Below are 16,640 nucleotides of genomic sequence, written 5' to 3' on the forward strand. Positions count from 1 at the left end.
GTGTATTGTAGTCTTCTGAGGCTTTGTTAGTATTAAATCTATGACAACATTGTGCATTGTTTATATTTATGAATAATGTTTTACATGTTTTGCATAAAATATCACTAATTTTTAAGGATGTTAAACACAGCACAGCACACATAATATTGGTGCAATATGTTTTTAATAGGCATAACTGAAAAGGTTTACTGCATTATAGTGCTTTCTCTAATCCAATCTTTGGATACATTGGAGTGCCAGTATCATCTGTGTTTATGTTTACATGTATTAAAATGCTGCAATTTTGGAGGCAATCCATCGATGAAATGATGATGAACATGATCTTAGTAGCAAGGATTTGTGTCCTATTTGGAATGACCAATCACAAAAACACAGCTGCAATAATAAAGAACAGATGTACCATAATTACATTTGTCTGAGACTGAACTCCACTTTTTTGACAAACTGGAAAATATCTTCAGCTAGCAGCTGGGGCTCCTCAAAGGCAGCAAAGTGACCACCTCGAGGCATGAAAGTGTAGGAGTAGATGTTTCGATACCTAATTGATGCCCATGACTTAGGGCAGTGCATCAGCTCCCCAGGGAACGCTGCAAGTCCAGTGGGCACAAATATTCCTGTCCTAAAACAAAAGGGGAAACTCTATCAGAGTTAAAACATGATATTGATATGTCTTGACAGTATGAGCATTTGGGCACATACTTTGCATCCACTCTTTTGTCAGGGTTGCTCTTGAAGTTCTCTTTGTAGAAGCGCATGGAGGAGACGATAGAGCCTGTGGTCCAGTAGATCATGACATTTGTCAAGAGCTCATCCAGGCTGAACTTCCTGCACAGATGTAGACATTTATAATTACAGCCAGCAACCTTGCTGAATCTATTGTATCATCTCTAGGCTGGAAATAGCAAAAAAAGGCAAAACCGAATTTCCTCTTGTACCTGTCCAGGCCACCATCCACCAGATCTCTGTTCTTTAGATCAGTCCAGGTGGAGAACTTCTCCATGATGTAGGCGGCCAAGCCTACAGGGGAGTCATTCACTCCACAGCCTGTAACCACAATTTAAGAGACATTAACAGCTGGAATATTGGCATAATGAGATTACAAAATACTACGGGTAGTTTGCTTGTTTTAGGCGGTTCCTCTGACCTATAAACAGTGACAATAAGACCCTCAGACTATGTTTCCTGGTTGTGTATGTCCCCACCTGCAGTGTCTGGTTTAGTGGCCTGGATGTGTAAGTAGCCTGTTTCCCTCAGGATGTCCCAGACATTCTTTTCAAAGTAAGGGAACAACCGGCGAACATCTTCCCGAGTTAAGCCCACCAGGAAGGGCAGATAAGGACCAATCATGAGGGACAACAAAATTTTGAACCCCCTTGTTGACATAAACATGTTTAAGTGGAGACCTTTCACACACCTGGAAAAAATTTAAAAAAAAAAGTCAATGTTATCGAAGCGTTCAGGTCTTACAACATTTCTATATTAATAACAGATTTGCAGCTATTACGCAAGTTTTTATCATGTTTTTCTTTTTGGAAAAAAGTCCTTTATTTGAGCTGGCAATCCAGGAATTTGCAGTGTCAGTAACTTTGGTCAATTCTGCACTTTGCACACAGCAAGCACTGTTTCACAATATAAGTTAGAATGTCACAATACTCCCTTTTAAAAAAACAAGTGGGTGGTGGAAATTCCATTGCGATGATAACTTGTTTGCAAGAGCTTGTTTTGCTGTCTTACTGAGGCTTCATCTGTGCCATGTTGGTGGTGATTAGAGAGCCCCAGTCCCCTCCCTGCAGATAGAACTGGGAGAATCCCAAACGTTCCATGAGTGTCAGGAAAACTCGGGCAGCAGCGAGACTGTCAAATCCTGAATAGACACAGGAAAATCATCTGTAAACATCTGCTGCTCAAACTTAAACACATACAGATTTATTGAGAATTGTCTACCTTTTTTGCGAGGGGCGTCTGAGAAACCGTAGCCAGGGATGGACGGGCATATGACCTCAAACGCGATGCCACTCTGGTTCTCTGTGAGAAGTGGCATGATCTTGTAGAACTCATAGAAGGAGCCAGGCCAGCCGTGAACGAGCATGAGAGGCAGAACCTTCTGATTCTCGCGGTACGGTGGTCGCACGTGGATGAAGTGCACATCCAGTCCTGCATTGAAGCACAAGCATTGGTGTGCAGACAGAAAAAAGAAAATGCATGTAGTGATTATTACTCTTCAAACAAAGCAAACCACTTTGATTCTGCTGGGGGCTGTGTACCTTCTATTTTAGTTTTGTAGTGTGGATACTTGTTAAGCACTGCCACCTGCTTTTTCCAGTCAAACTCGTGTCTCCAATAGGAAACCACTTTCCTAAGATAGGTGGAACTGAAGCCATAGTGGAAGCAGCTATCTTCTAAGGGGTCAGTGAAGCGGGTTTTGTCAATGCGCTCATGAAGATCCTGTTGAATAAAAGCACTATAGGTTACTACACACTTTTAATTTGATTACTGGTGATGAAAAATTACTTAACAGCTCAAAAAGGACCTTGATCTCCATATCTGAGGTTTGCACTTTGAAGGGATGGATCTTATCATCCGTTGTCAGGGGCTTCTTCCCTGCTCCCCACCATCCTTCACCAAGAGGAATGCTTTTGACTTGTCTTCTTTTGTACACCACGTATGCCAGTATCCCCCCTGCTGCCACGGCTGAGCCTATTAGGAGCTGCTGCTGGAAGACATCCAAGCCACAGAAAGTTTGCCTGCAAAGTGTGGGGGAAAATATGAGGGGGGAAACTCAGTGGGGACAATCATAGCTCTGATGTAATTACAGATATTTATCTAGATAAAGTTTGAGTAAAAGCTCATAAAGGCCTACTTACTTCAAAACCTGCAGTCGTTGCATTGTGCAATTCCAAAGGTGAGCGCCCACGCAGGTGATTATTTTGGACCTGCCTGCGCTGGGACAGAAGTCAGAAATGTTTCCGCACTTCAAAAGTTGCGCACAAGCACGTTAAAACCCAGCCGCCATGCCTGTCAACAACCTTGTTTACCTCCTCTTAAGTGTGCCTTTAGGAAATGTTAGAATTGCAAAGTAGAAAGGAAAACTGCGGGACTGAGCGGTGTGCAAAACGAACACACTTGCGACTGTCTGGTGAAGCGAGAACTAGCTCGTTGTGGGAGGGGCTTGTGTTGGAGAGGTTGTTGATTGGCTGAGAGATGTGTCACTCACCGCGCACGAACAGCCGTGACGTCGTTGTTTATATAACGGGGAGGAAACGCGCAGCTTGTTTTGTTGAATTGAGTTCGTTGTTACTGAAACACGATGTGGAAGATTGTTCTCCTCGCTCTCGCGGCGGTTATCGCCGTCGGATCAGGGTCAGAGTTAGTCGGGGGGTTTCAAGACGTAGACTACAACACTGACGAAGGCGCGAAGAATGCCCTCACCTTCTCCGTCGTCCAACACAACAGAGCCACCAACGACCTGTACCTCAGCCAGGTGGCAGAAGTGATCAAGGTTCAGAGACAGGTCAGTGGCCTAGCGTTTCATTTGGACTTGTGAATGTCTAGACTTCATTTCACTGAGCTTGTAAAGCCAAGACACCAGTTTACATGTACGTCGCGGTGTGACAGCAGCCATTAACTGTGACTGTGGGCCCGTGAGGCCTGTACACATTACATGTTTAATTTTTTTTTACTCCGACGCCACCCTAAAGTCACATGACTGTGAGCAGTGATTTGTCTCTGTATTTATACCCCAGGTGCATCGATCCTAGAGGTAATTTGGGGTTTGGCAATGACGTAACATGTCTCGCCCTTTGGAATGCAAACACCATAATCAAACATGACAAATCTTATACTGGTAATGGCTCACACACACAAGTCCCACCCACACTTGAATATATATGTCTGGCTGAATTTGTAGCCCTTGATTACAGTATATACATATATTTTTGATTAATAATTACACTTGATTCATAATTATACAAGAATGTCCTCATGTCCATGATCAGCTGAATTCACAGTTTTCAACAGAGGGAAACAAACAAACAAAACACCATAATCCAATCAAATCCCATCCGGTGTCTCTACATACCTGGGGCCGGCTGCACAAAACACCATAAGTTCCTCCTGAAAGTCTTAGTTAAGGCTTTTTCAAATTTAATCCCTTGCAGAAAACACCCTTAATCTTCTCCAAAGGGTTTCCTTAAAATGTTGACCTAAGTTTTTATGGCTTTCTCCTTGTCTTGGTCTTATACTTAAGGGATCCCTAGACTGTTACACAAAAGACTTTAAAGCAAGGTTAAAAAAATAAATAAATAAATAAAAAATTAAGGTATCTCCGACTCTATTTTAACTACAGCATGACCAAGTTTATGGAGATGAGTAAGTAAGTAAGAATGTTTTGCGACCAGGAGAACCCAATGAATACACTTTTGATTTTAAACTTAAAATTTGACTGAATTCATTTTTCTTACAATAGTTTTCTGGTATTTGGGGATCAAATTTACTTTGCAGGATGTACTTTCTACAGTTGTATTCCTCCATAAGTATTATCTTTCCCCCCTCTCACCAATACAGTTTTCTTGTCTTGTCTTCTTTTCCTCTGCCATTTTTCCACTATCTAGCCGTAAGCCAACTTTGTGAGGCAGTAACAGGCATCACAAGCCAAAGTCCATGCAAATAAACAAGCTCCATGCAAACTTTTACCATCCCAAAATCTCTTTCAGTGCAGTAAATGAGCCATCGTTTTTCCTTAACTAAGGAAACCTTTAAAGGGATTATGTGCAACTGTGTCCCTCAGCTGAGGAGAAATGAAGCTTTAGCTTAAGTGTCATACTTAAGGAGAAAACTTAAGGTGTTTTGTGCAACCGGTCCCTCTTCTTCACACATTTCTCAAGATTTTTTTTTCTTCTGCAGATCAGGTCATTATTTTTAAGTAATTGTGTACCCTTCTTGAAACTCAAAAGAGGGCTAACATGTTGCTGTACCAGATCATTTTGTGTTTTGGTGTGGAGTATGTTGGTATTTGACTGATACAAAGATAAGTTTAAACGGACAGTTCACCCCCCAAAAAAATTTCCCCTCTTACCTGTATTGCTATTCATAAATCTGGATTGCTTTGGTATGAGTTGCCGAGTGTTGGAGATACTGACCGTAGAGTGTCCGACTTCTCTTGAATACAGTTGCATCTAGTTCCATTATATTAAAGAAAAGGCAAACATCTCTGGTTGTTTTTGCTGACACATGGCAACTCACACCAAAACAATCCACATTTTTGAATAGCATTTCAGGTAAGCGGAAAAAAAAAATGTATTTTGGATTTGGGGCTGAACTGTTCCTTAAGGGTTAATATTTGGGGCATGTGTTCATATAAAGGCCACCACTTTTGCCTTAATTTTGCATTTACCTGAAATCTACTGTCAGATTGCTACAGTGCTTTATCATGAAGTTTAACATTGATCTGTTTTTCCACCATTCCCTCTCTTCTCCTCACAGGTGGTTGCTGGCATGAAGTATGTCATAACTGTGAAAATGGCGAAGACCCCCTGCAGAAAGGGCAGTGCAAATGAAGTGTGCGCCATCCACCAAAACCCAGAATTGGCTCGGGTAATGACGTTAACATGAGGCTATAACCATTAGACATAATGTCACACAGCTGACTTGTACTTCTCTCTTCAACAGTACACCATAAACTATCAGATTGTGAAACAAGTTTATACTTCCCCTCTTTGATCAAGCTTGGTTTGTTGCTGTTCCCCCTGAGAGAAGTTGGAAGTGAGAGTGGTGTGTGAAGCGAGGGGAAGTGACTGGCAAAGATGTTGAACCATAGTCACTTTTAACCAGAGGACTAAGTTTAACAAATAAATTAACATTAACCTATTAATGATAAATGATTAGTGGACTTAATTTCAATGAAATCTTAAGTAATCATGCTCATTTAATGTTTTCTTCCTCAGCCATACCAGTGCACATTCACAGTGTGGAGCAGACCATGGTTGAATGACATCCAGTTGACGAAGCAGGAGTGCTAGAAAGAGAACTGCGTGGGAAATCTCGAGTGTTGGCATTGTTTGCAAAATAACCTTCATTCAGATTAATATGTACTTCCCTGTAGTCGAACCACAAAAGTATTAACGTCCCTTTTCTGCCTATGCCACATTGCGGTATGCTAGATTGAATATCCTTTGACAGTCACTGTGTTTTAAAATAACCTTTACAGTTAAAAATGTAAAGGTTCATTTACTTTTAGAGGAGTAACTTTCTAATGCGTAAGTGCTAAGCCAAGCAAATAACTAATAATTGTGACTTAACTGTTCTTTTTAAAAAACACAGCTTTTTAAAATGAAATGAAAATTAAAGCAGCACGTGAATTTAAATGAATGTGTCCATGTGGTAAATACATACAGGTATTCATCTTTCGCTATCCCAACCTCAGTTTGATGTTCTGTTATGTTTGGAAAGAGTACAGAAAAGTTTGTTTTGTGTGTGTTGTTATTTTTTCTCATCTGTCATTGGCCAGTAAGGGTATGGATGCTCTGAAAGGTATGGTTTTATAGAAAGGAAAACTTTAATTTTTAGAAGTAATATTACATCAGATTAAAAAAAAACGACCACATTTATTGCTCTTTTTAAATACTTGGTTTAACTTCATGTAAACTTCCCTCTTTTAATGATCAGTTATGTCATTTTTTACACACATATGAGCTGGCAACTGTAGCAAAATAATATATATATACCCTAGGCGATGATTTTGGAGGGGTAACCAGGGGGCATGTTGCACTCAATATTTAGAGCATATGCATTTCTCTGCCCCAACAAAACATGAAAGTAGCAGAGGACTTTTATTTTGAGAAAATTAAAAAACAATTACACCATAAATTAATTTCCCAGAATGCAAGAAATTAAGTGTTCGATGCTCAAAATCTATATATTTGGGTTATATAAATACAATTTGGGTTTAAAGAAAAATAACAAAAGCTCTTCTTTCTCGAGGCAGGGAGCCCATATTTTTCTGTTTGAGTAGTGGACACAATAGATACATATACCAAGTAGATCTCATACAAGGGCACAGGTTTCATTTCAACAGGGACACACACATATATGGAATGGATAGTTTACCAGAAAATGTAAACACTTAAAGGTCCAGTGTGTAGGATTTAGGGGACTATATTGGCAGAAATGGAATATAATAAGTATGTTTACTCAAGTGTATAATCACCTGAAAATAAGAATCGTAGTGTTTTCGTTACCTTAGAATGAGCTGCTTATATCTACATTTATATATCTATGGTGCAACCATAGATATATAAATGTAGATATAAATGTAGATGTTTCTACAGTAGCCCACAATGGACAAACTAAACACTAGCTCTAGATAGGGTCAATCGCGCCTTCATGTCAGCCACTGTAGTTAGCAGCTCCTCCACGACGAGCATTTTAAAAACTGAATTGTTAAAATCTATTTTTCAATGTGAAACTGCTTTATTCAGTGTTTTTACCAGTTTGAATAATCGGGTCTATTTGTTTTGAAGAGGGAGAGATGTCTGCAGATAATTCGGCTCCCAGTTAAAACTTCCTGAACATTTGGATCTTAAGTTATCAAAGAAAAAGGTGAGCACATATATGCAGTTTATAGGCTAACAGCCCATCTCCAACATGCCAAATAGTGTAGGAGAAACATTGATTCGTAACATGAAACTGCTTTATAACATGTTTTGACTGGTTAAAATCACCAGTCAGTTTGTTTTGGGGAGGAGGAGACCTCTGCGAATAATACAGCTGACCGTAAAAACATCCTGAATGTCTGGATCCAAAATAAGGTAAGCACACAATAAGGTTTCGGAGAGAAAATATAGGAACACACTGCAGGTGTGGAGTGAGTGGCCTGCCTGTGACATGCCAAATAGCATGGAAAACTTATTCATAACATGAAACTGCTTTATTTATTGTACTTTAATTTAGTTTTAATCACCTGGTCCATTTGTTTTAGAGAGGACGACACCTCTGCAGATAATTCAGCTCCTGGTCAAAACCTCTTAAACAAATGACACAGGAAATTACAATCAGTAGAAGTTTGAGCTGGTTGCAATCTGCAATCCTCAACTACATGCTACTAAATTCTCCTGAATCTAGAGACAATGTTGCTTTCATTTTCTGCATTCTGGTGGTTTTTTATGGCTTTTCGCAATCAAATTATGGTGCAAATATCTTTTGTAAAAATAAATAACTAAAAAGGCCCCTGCTTCTTTCATGTTTTTATTGGGGGAGACAAATGCATAACCTCCTGAGACCCTGTGTCCTTATATGAGGACATCAAGGTTTACTTGACCTTTAGTGGGCAGAAGTTCGCTGCATAGATCAGCCTCTCTCATTGGGCAGAACGAGCCACCGCTGAAGTCCCGCCCTTGTGTAGCAATTTTCAACACGTCCTTTACTAACTTTTGCGGTGTTTGATCTTGCGGGGATGTAGCCATTTTTCTGTCATGGTTCGCGTCCTGTAGGCGATATTTTTGTGGGTGTGTTACACCAAAACCTGTTTCCCCCCGACAATATTTTTGCAAGCCCACCGTTGCTGTGGCACCGCCAAGAACGATTGTGATTGGTTGAAAGAAATAAAAAAAGCCGGGGCATTTTTTTCTCCAATCTCAAAGTGAGAGTTGGCGCAGCCAGACCTTTCTTTTCTTGAGAAAGGTCTGGTGAGCGAGACTACTTGACCTTATACTTCATTAACTTAGACCTGTAGTCCTTATTTGTGGACACGTTTTTGTGCCATCTAGTGGCAGTAAGAGCACAATACACTAATTCGTGTAAAAACAAGATGGCAGCCTTCCCTGCAAAGTCAGTCTGCAGCCGATCCTGGTGCAAAAGAGAACAAGGTCCAAAACCTGATCGAATCCAATGATTGAAATGTTTGTAGTTTGATATGGCAAACCATTTGACCAATTTTAGTAACAGTAAAGAGCTGTGACATTGTTAACTAGGAAGTACTTGTATGAAGACATTGGGATTTTATTATCGTCTCATTTGAGGACATTGGGACTTAATTGTCACGTTTTAAACATTGTGATTTTATTGTCTCCTTTGCTGACTTCGGAACTTAATTACTGTCTCGTTTGAGGACATTGGGACTTTATTGTTGTCTTGTTTGAGGTCATTTGAACCTAATTATCATCTCATTTGAGGACATTTGGACTTTGTTGTTGTAAAACATTGGGATTTTATTGTCTCAATTGCGGACTTTGGAACTTTATTACTGTCTCGTTTGTGGACTTTGGGACTTTATTATTGTCTTGATTGAGGACATTAGGACTTATTGTCATTGACAGTCATTCGTTTTTTACACTTAGCCTATCATGTCCGGCTGATCCCAAAAAGCTAGGAGAAATTAAAAATGCATACCAAACGAAAGTTTTGGTCTCAGGTGGATATGTTGAAATATGAGGGGCAGGCCTATGTGATCTCTGCAGAATCTACACCCATGGTGTCATATAACCTACTGTAGACACGGTCAGCCAGACACACACATACACTGCCCCACTTCGCTGTGAGCGATCAGCACATTTCTTATCGTCTGAAGGCAGCTAACGACCTGCGGTGATCGGCTGTCAATGATTTATCAAGGCGGAGAGCTTTTCTTATTAGTACAGAGGAGTTTAAGCGGTCAGGAAGGGGAAACTGAGCCATTAAAGACTCTTAACTCCCGAAACATGAAGGCTTTAAACAAGGAAGAGCTGCAGATCGCTGAAGGAGTTCTGCAGAAACACTTACCAAAGAGCATAAAGGTAGACGGCTGCGAGCCTTTGAAACTACACTCCTCAATATGCATGTTATCGCGTTGTTATGCAAGCTACTGTGGCTCTAAACTTATCGTGTGTTTAGGTATATGGTTTCCTATATGGGGTCAACAGGAACAAACCGAGCACCCTGGAGGTACTTGTTGATACGTGGCCTGATTTTAAGGTCGTAATTTGCCGGCCTGACCCCAAGGTTAGTTCAAATGCAATTGGAGAATTAGATACAATCTAAGCCTCCGTTGGTTTTACATGTGTGTGCCGTGATTGCTAGATGTCGCGTTTATTTTGCAGAACAAGCGCTCCCTGGAGTTCATGCAGAAGGTGTCATACTACAGCACGGATGAACAGAGTTTAAGGAGAATGCTGTCAGAGGAGGATGCAATTGACTGGAGCTCTTATTTTATTATCGGAGGTGAGTTTAGATCACTGCAGAGCAGACAGCAGTTTGCAGCGGTGTAACTTTACTACCAGCAAGTGTTCATCATGTAACAGTGCCGCACTTAAAGGGGAACACCACTTAAAGCTGTGGTTGGTAACTGTGATTTTAAAAAAAAATCATACCAGCTGAAACTGTCACTGTATTCACACAGCACTGAATTAGAAAAAAAATCATGTTCCTCTGCCTACTTTATTACCTTGTAGCTTCTAAAGGCCTTATTGCATGTGAAAGAGAACAACCAATCAGAGCCAAGGACACTCCAATACAGCTGTCATTCATGTCAATAACTGCTCATGAGCTGAATTCAAACGAGGCAGCACTGATAAAATATGAAGATTCTGTTATTGTATCTCTGTCCCTCACCTCATGTTTTCAGAAACATATTTTAATGCAGTGGTTCCCAGCTTGTAGGTCGTGGTCCAAAAGTGGGTCGCAGGTCCATTCTGAATGGGCCGCAAGTGACTCGAGAGCGTTTCAAGCTTCTATTTTGAAGTGGTGTCTCGTGCTGTAGAGTAAAGCCCCGTTTTCCACCAAACACTGAAACATCCTTTCATTTTATACTTATAGTTTACTAATAAAACTCCACAGTATGAACAGTGGATATATGAGCCTCAAAACCAGCCACAACTCAGCCCTGAGCAGAGTGACCGTCCGCTATTGACCAATCAACGGACTGCAGTGTTCACAGCTCCTCCTTTTGGTACCAGATCTGTGTGCTAGGTACCCTAACAGAGGGCTGACCAAAATGGGAATGCTTGGGAATGGTACCATTACTCTAAAATAAGATTTCACAGAACATACAGTATGACAAACATAAAATAGCATATGTTATTATGGAACTACACTTGAACTCAACCTCAAACAGCCAACAGTGAAATGGTTGTTAGACATTAATGTATCGCTGACGAAAATGTATATCACATGATATATAAAAGTCGGTTGCACAAAGCACCTTAAGTTAAAAATTTTCCTTTAAATCTGAGTTAAGGTTTCCCTAAAATAAAAGTGGTCGCATAAAGTATCCTCAAGGCTTCTCCTTAAGGTTTCCTTAAACTGTTTACCTAAGGATTTATGCTCTTCTAGTTATCTTGGTCTTACACTTAAGGCATTGCCTAGAGTTTGTTAAACCGTTGCACAGAGGACCTTAGTAACCAAAGTAAGGACATAAAGTACCTCTGACCCCATCTTAACCACAACATGGTAGAGTTTATGGAGATAAATGAGAAAAATTAAGGCATTTTGAGAAACCAATGGACACACTTTGTGATTGTGACCGTCTGGTGTTGGATCACCCAACCAGCCCCGTTACAATGAATGATTGCTCTGCAGCTTTATGCAACAGGATCTTTCCAGTCAGTCTTTGGCAAGGTATTTCATGTAAGCCTTAAGTGTCATACTTAGGGAGGAAAATGGTATTAATGTGTGAATCATTGTCCCACAGGATTTGACAGCGCCCATACCCCCTTGATCAAACAAGTGTCTGCTGACAGAGGAGTTAACAACCGCAGCTATACTATGGTGCATCTTCTGTATTTGCCAGACAGCAGCAGTCTGCTCACACCAGCAGTTGACAGGTATAGTCAAATCATAAAAATGTACTGTAAGGATACATATTTCACTAAAATCTGCATCAGTGAAAATTTAAATAACATTGTTTCTTTGCTCAGATGAAGTTTATCATAATCTGTCTCTCTACAGTGAGCTTGAATCAAGGATTTCATCTCTTAACCTTTCCCACGTTAACTTGGTGAATAAAACCTGGAAGTTTGGAGGGGACAAGAAGGGTCACAAATTAGTTACGAAACTCATCAGCAACTTCCCGTCATGCTGCATCACTGACGGCCAGGGTCAGCCGCTCTCCTGGATTCTGGTGTATGATTACTGCGCTATGGGCTTATTGTACACTCTGCCAGAGCACAGAGGGAAAGGCTACGCCAAAGTCCTGATCGGCACCATGGCCAAGAGACTCTTCGCTGAGGGCTACCCAGTGTACTGCTTTATAGAAGAGGAGAACAAGGCCTCCTATAAGCTCTTCAAAAACCTGGGTTTTACTGAGGACCCCTCATACAGGGCAGTGTGGCTGGAGTTCAACTTTTGATTTTGCAACCATTGTGATTTAATGTATAGCTGACCCATAAACATGTAATGTTATAATGGTAGTACTATAGGTGAAAGAGACATTAACTGATGCAAAATCATACACTTATAATGTCACCTTTTTCATAGTAGGTGCAGGTGAGATGGCCAGTGTGTTAATTAAATGTATTTGAAATACGTGAAATACTTTTGAGCATTTTGTCATTTGTATTTTGCTGGACAGAAAAAAAAATCGTAACACAATACTAAGAGTTTTTATTTGAAATGCTCAAAATTAGTTATTTAATATGTCATTTTATATAAGTAAAAAAGACGGTTTTATCCCCACATTTAAACTGTAAAAAACAGTTAGTCGAATCAGTCTTTGGCTAAATGTGAGTGAATCACGTGACATGTAATGGCAGGTCCAGCAACTTTCTCATTGTGAAGTATCGTATTTCCTTTGTGTTCCTCTGGACTGCAGTGTAAAGGGGCTACACAAAGGAGAACAGTTTTTGTTTCAGGTTGTTGTTGGTATCAGGGTAAAGGGAGGAACTGATTCTCTTTCTCTTCTACTGTTTCGTACTGTGTCATACTCTGCTGTAATGGCACTGTTCTGTGTCATTGCACTCGTTCACTTGGTTGCTTGTCATGTTGGAGATCCCAGAAACTGACGTACTTAGCTGCACGTAGATGTATTTCTATTGGAAAAGGCATCTACGAAACACTCAGTCTTATTGTCATCTGAAAGAACCAGTGCATAACCCTTGCTGCATTTCTATTGGCCACCCAGTCAGTCAGTGGTCGCTTTGACTGACAGAAATCACCCAGCATGCACCCCTGAACTCACAGCCTCCCAGCTCCGACATATCCTGACTGGCCACTCAATTATAATTTAGCAGAGCTCATCTTTTCCATGTCAGACCCATATCGAAGCTACTAAATTCCCTAAATGTGACAACAGCAGTTTGGATAGAATATATTTCTACATTTACAAGTACTTGTATTTAATTAAATACATTTTCTCATCCCAGCATATTGTATTTTATTTTGATACATTTGACGTGCAAGAATTTGTAACCTGCAACAAGACACCATTTGGTGTATGTATGCCCATCTCTGGTGTTTACAGGAGAGATCCAAGTTAAATTGAGCTGTGCTGATTTATGCTTTACTTTCTGTCTGCAGTTATTCAATGATGCACACACAGTATATCCTCTATACACTACATCATTGAGGCTACCTCATTTTATAAACACCAATGCAGTTATCAGTCACCATGGTCCCTTAAAATAAAGATTTTTCATGCATACTTTTTTGTATTTGTGTTTCAAATAGAGTATGTTCTCCTTTTCATTTCACAAAGCTTCGGTTGATTCAAACTACTACACCTAAGTGCAATCTTGAGGCACTTGCACTAACTTGAGTATTTCCATTTTATGCTTCTATACTTATCCAACTACATTATAGAGGTAAATGTAATGTTTATTCCACTACATTAATTTGACAGCTTTAGTTACTTTGCAATAATGAATTAAGGTGTATTATTAGGCTAAAGGTTAAACTGATTCATCATTACCATATATAGACATGTAGTATTTTGCTTTATTGTACCTGAGGTAAACTGTCCTTGAGTTTTCATTTGTGTATGAGCAGCTTGCTTTGTAGCTGTTTTCATGGCAGTTAATCAGTTACCTGGCTGCGTCCCTTTGCCTCCGTTTTTTCGGTGCACTTATAAAGTTTAATCATAGTATGTGGCTGAATCTGTGATTCTTTGTCAGACCTACAGAGGATACTCCAGGTGTCAGAGCTCTGACCTTTCAGCTGAAACAGATTGACTCTGTTATAACTCTTATTATTCTATCACTATTCACTATTCAAATAACACAAAAGACAACTTGATGGTTCACTGTTTATTTATACACTTCTGCTGCCACAATCTGCAGTAATTAAAATGATCCCCACCTTTACTAGCTATTAACATTGACGATATACACATGAATGCATCACCAATTTTAGCTCAGTAAAATAGGCCTACATTGTATATGATTTTGAAATGGGCCACTTTAGGTAATGAGAACTTTAACTTTAGGTACTTTTAGTAGGCTATATTTTAATAATGATTTTAAATGCAGGACTTTTACTCGTATTGAGTATTTTTACAAAGTAGTAGCCTATTAATTTTTTTTTTTTTTTCGTTAGGTAAAATACGTGAATACTTCCTCCACCACTTTATGGAAATAGAAAACCAAGGAAACTGTAAATATTATTATTCATAGTTTCAGTAAAGACAATCTCTCCTCCTAACGACGTAAACTATGGATAATATTTTTTATAGTTTGCTTGTAGAGAACACCGAAGAAGTTGTTTTGTGGTTCACCTCATAGAGGTGGCATTCACGTGTCGAAAGTGCGAATCGGAAATTCAGCTTGTGTACAACTGTGTGTGTCCTGGGGTACGTCCCAAGTCCCTTAAAATTACTGCTAACCACCTAACCTAGCCACCTTACTAACTGTTTAGTCCCTCCCACTTAGGAAAACATTTAAGGAGTCAGGAGTTAGGAGTGAGGAGCGAGGATTGCTGATAAGAGACATGAGACGGCCTTACTCTGAAGCGTCACGCAAAGCGACGTCCTATTCTGGTGACGGCGGCACCTATGGGCGGCACAGCTGGTTCTGCTGCATAACGGAGCCAGCGTTTGGCGTACATCCCAAGTCACATTATATTCGCTGATCAAAGGCGTAACCCAATCATTCAACAAGCCAGCTGCTGAGTGAATAAGACATATCAGACCTGTCAGTCTACCTCAATCAATTCAATTTTAATTATAAAGCCCAATATCACAAATCACAATTTGCCTCACAGGGCTTTACAGCATACGACATCCCTCTGTCCTTAGGACCTCACAGCTGATCAGACAGACGTGCAATAGATGTCGTACAGAACAGATCAACATAATAAATTAACAGTAATCCGTATGACACAATGAGACAGAAAGAGAGACAGAGAGAGAGACAGCGAGAGAGACAGACAGAGAGAGAGACAGAGACAGAGAGACAGACAGAGAGAGAGAGAGAGAGAGAGAGAGATGCAGGACAGACGGTAATGACAGTAGCTTACAACAACATTAATGAAAGTAATAATAATAATTAATATTAATATTACCTACAGCCTATTAAACATTATTCCACTCACATGACATGCAGGACAATTAATGATGGGCAAATGTGTTTGTGTATGTGTGTGTGTTTGTGTGGTGTTATATCACTCGAGCAGCTGCACATTTAACAGCCACGCATCACAGACAGTCCGCTGAACACCGCAACGGGCTGTGAATGAAATAAACTTAATTACAACATGACAGTCTTGCACGAAATATCATTAACGTTACTCTTTGTAGTCACGTAGGCATGTGAATTACAGCGTTTCATTGCAAAGAATGCATGTAACGGGTACACTTGCGCTGTTTCTCCGCCATCTCGTTCAAATGAGCCAGACGTAGGGGGCGGCTATTTATACGTCAGAGCTTCAAGCTGCATTCCTGTTAGGAACCTCTCGTGTTACCATTACTCATCGCACCTAACAGATCCCTCCTAACGCCTAACGCTAACTCCTTGCTGGCAGGAATAAGAGACATGAGACGGCCTTAAAGATGGAGGAGCTCGAACGACTTCCGGCTCAAGTAAGGAGTTACGAGTTAGCAGTATAAAATAAGAGACTTGGGACGTACCCCTGGACTCGGTGCTGATTCTCTGATTTTCCAAATTGGGAATTCTTCAGCAGAAATGACCCTGGAACTGACCGGAGACCAGCTGAAAATGGCTGAGATGCAGCTAAAGAGATATTTACCTCGGTCACAACAGGTGCGTCCACTCACATCAACAATAACTGAAAATTTACGCTACATTTCATAGCCCATTGCAAGTCGATGGCTCACGTTGGTCTATTATTATTTAGTTTGACAACCTCTTTAAACATATTTACTGCGTAGACCTGCTCAAACAATTCTTTAAATGCAATGTAACTATTTCTTTCACGTTTAAGGTGTATGGATATCTGGTCCACATAAACAGGGTCAGATCAGACCCTGTGAGGGTCTTCGTGGACAGATGGCCAGAGTTCAGTGTTGTTGTCTGTAAACCAGAATGTGAACAGGTAATATGTTTATATGTATTTCAAATAAGTATATGTATCTGTATCAGAGGTGGGTAGTAACTAGTTACATTTACTCAGTTACATTTACTTGAGTAACTTTTTGGATAAATTGTACTTTTCAGAGTAGTTTTAATGCAAAATGCTTTTTAGTTTTACTTGAGTTATATTGTTTTAAAGCAACAATACTCTTA

General features: G+C 40.1%; 4 protein-coding genes across 5 annotated transcripts in view; 3 read left to right on the forward strand and 1 right to left on the reverse strand.

Moving 5' to 3' along the window:
• Positions 1 to 144: 144 nt before the first annotated feature.
• On the reverse strand, positions 145 to 3,117 carry ephx5 (epoxide hydrolase 5). Its single transcript, XM_050070496.1, has 9 exons — positions 2,865 to 3,117; positions 2,531 to 2,744; positions 2,265 to 2,445; positions 1,945 to 2,154; positions 1,735 to 1,864; positions 1,203 to 1,414; positions 936 to 1,044; positions 700 to 825; positions 145 to 619 (listed from the first exon to the last, which is right to left on the reverse strand). Exons 1-9 carry the CDS (start codon positions 2,885 to 2,887, stop codon positions 406 to 408), a joined length of 1,419 nt encoding a protein of 472 aa, XP_049926453.1. The 5' UTR covers positions 2,888 to 3,117; the 3' UTR covers positions 145 to 405.
• Positions 3,118 to 3,244: 127 nt separating this feature from the next.
• cst3 (cystatin C (amyloid angiopathy and cerebral hemorrhage)) lies at positions 3,245 to 6,362 on the forward strand. Its single transcript, XM_050070500.1, has 3 exons — positions 3,245 to 3,511; positions 5,482 to 5,592; positions 5,943 to 6,362. The coding sequence occupies exons 1-3, from the start codon at positions 3,308 to 3,310 to the stop codon at positions 6,015 to 6,017; spliced, it is 390 nt and encodes a 129-aa protein (XP_049926457.1). The 5' UTR covers positions 3,245 to 3,307; the 3' UTR covers positions 6,018 to 6,362.
• A 2,881-nt stretch (positions 6,363 to 9,243) lies between these two features.
• si:dkey-76k16.5 (uncharacterized protein LOC566887 homolog) lies at positions 9,244 to 12,499 on the forward strand. Its single transcript, XM_050070498.1, has 5 exons — positions 9,244 to 9,767; positions 9,865 to 9,972; positions 10,071 to 10,191; positions 11,660 to 11,792; positions 11,917 to 12,499. Exons 1-5 carry the CDS (start codon positions 9,594 to 9,596, stop codon positions 12,314 to 12,316), a joined length of 936 nt encoding a protein of 311 aa, XP_049926455.1. The 5' UTR covers positions 9,244 to 9,593; the 3' UTR covers positions 12,317 to 12,499.
• Positions 12,500 to 15,836: 3,337 nt separating this feature from the next.
• si:dkey-76k16.6 (uncharacterized protein LOC566817 homolog) overlaps positions 15,837 to 16,640 on the forward strand; it is a 3,133-nt gene continuing 2,329 nt past the window's right edge. Inside the window, exons 1-3 of one of the 2 annotated variants that reach the window (XM_050070770.1) lie at positions 15,837 to 15,976; positions 16,078 to 16,157; positions 16,339 to 16,449. In XM_050070770.1, the coding sequence (XP_049926727.1) occupies positions 16,080 to 16,157; positions 16,339 to 16,449 (189 nt within the window). In that variant the 5' untranslated portion in view covers positions 15,837 to 15,976; positions 16,078 to 16,079. Of the gene's footprint in view, positions 15,977 to 16,074; positions 16,158 to 16,338; positions 16,450 to 16,640 lie in introns of both variants that reach the window. The other variant, XM_050070769.1, reaches the window with a different exon arrangement.

The sequence above is a fragment of the Epinephelus moara genome, chromosome 19 (genome assembly GCF_006386435.1).
Source record: "Epinephelus moara isolate mb chromosome 19, YSFRI_EMoa_1.0, whole genome shotgun sequence".
NCBI classification, from domain to species: domain Eukaryota; kingdom Metazoa; phylum Chordata; class Actinopteri; order Perciformes; family Serranidae; genus Epinephelus; species Epinephelus moara.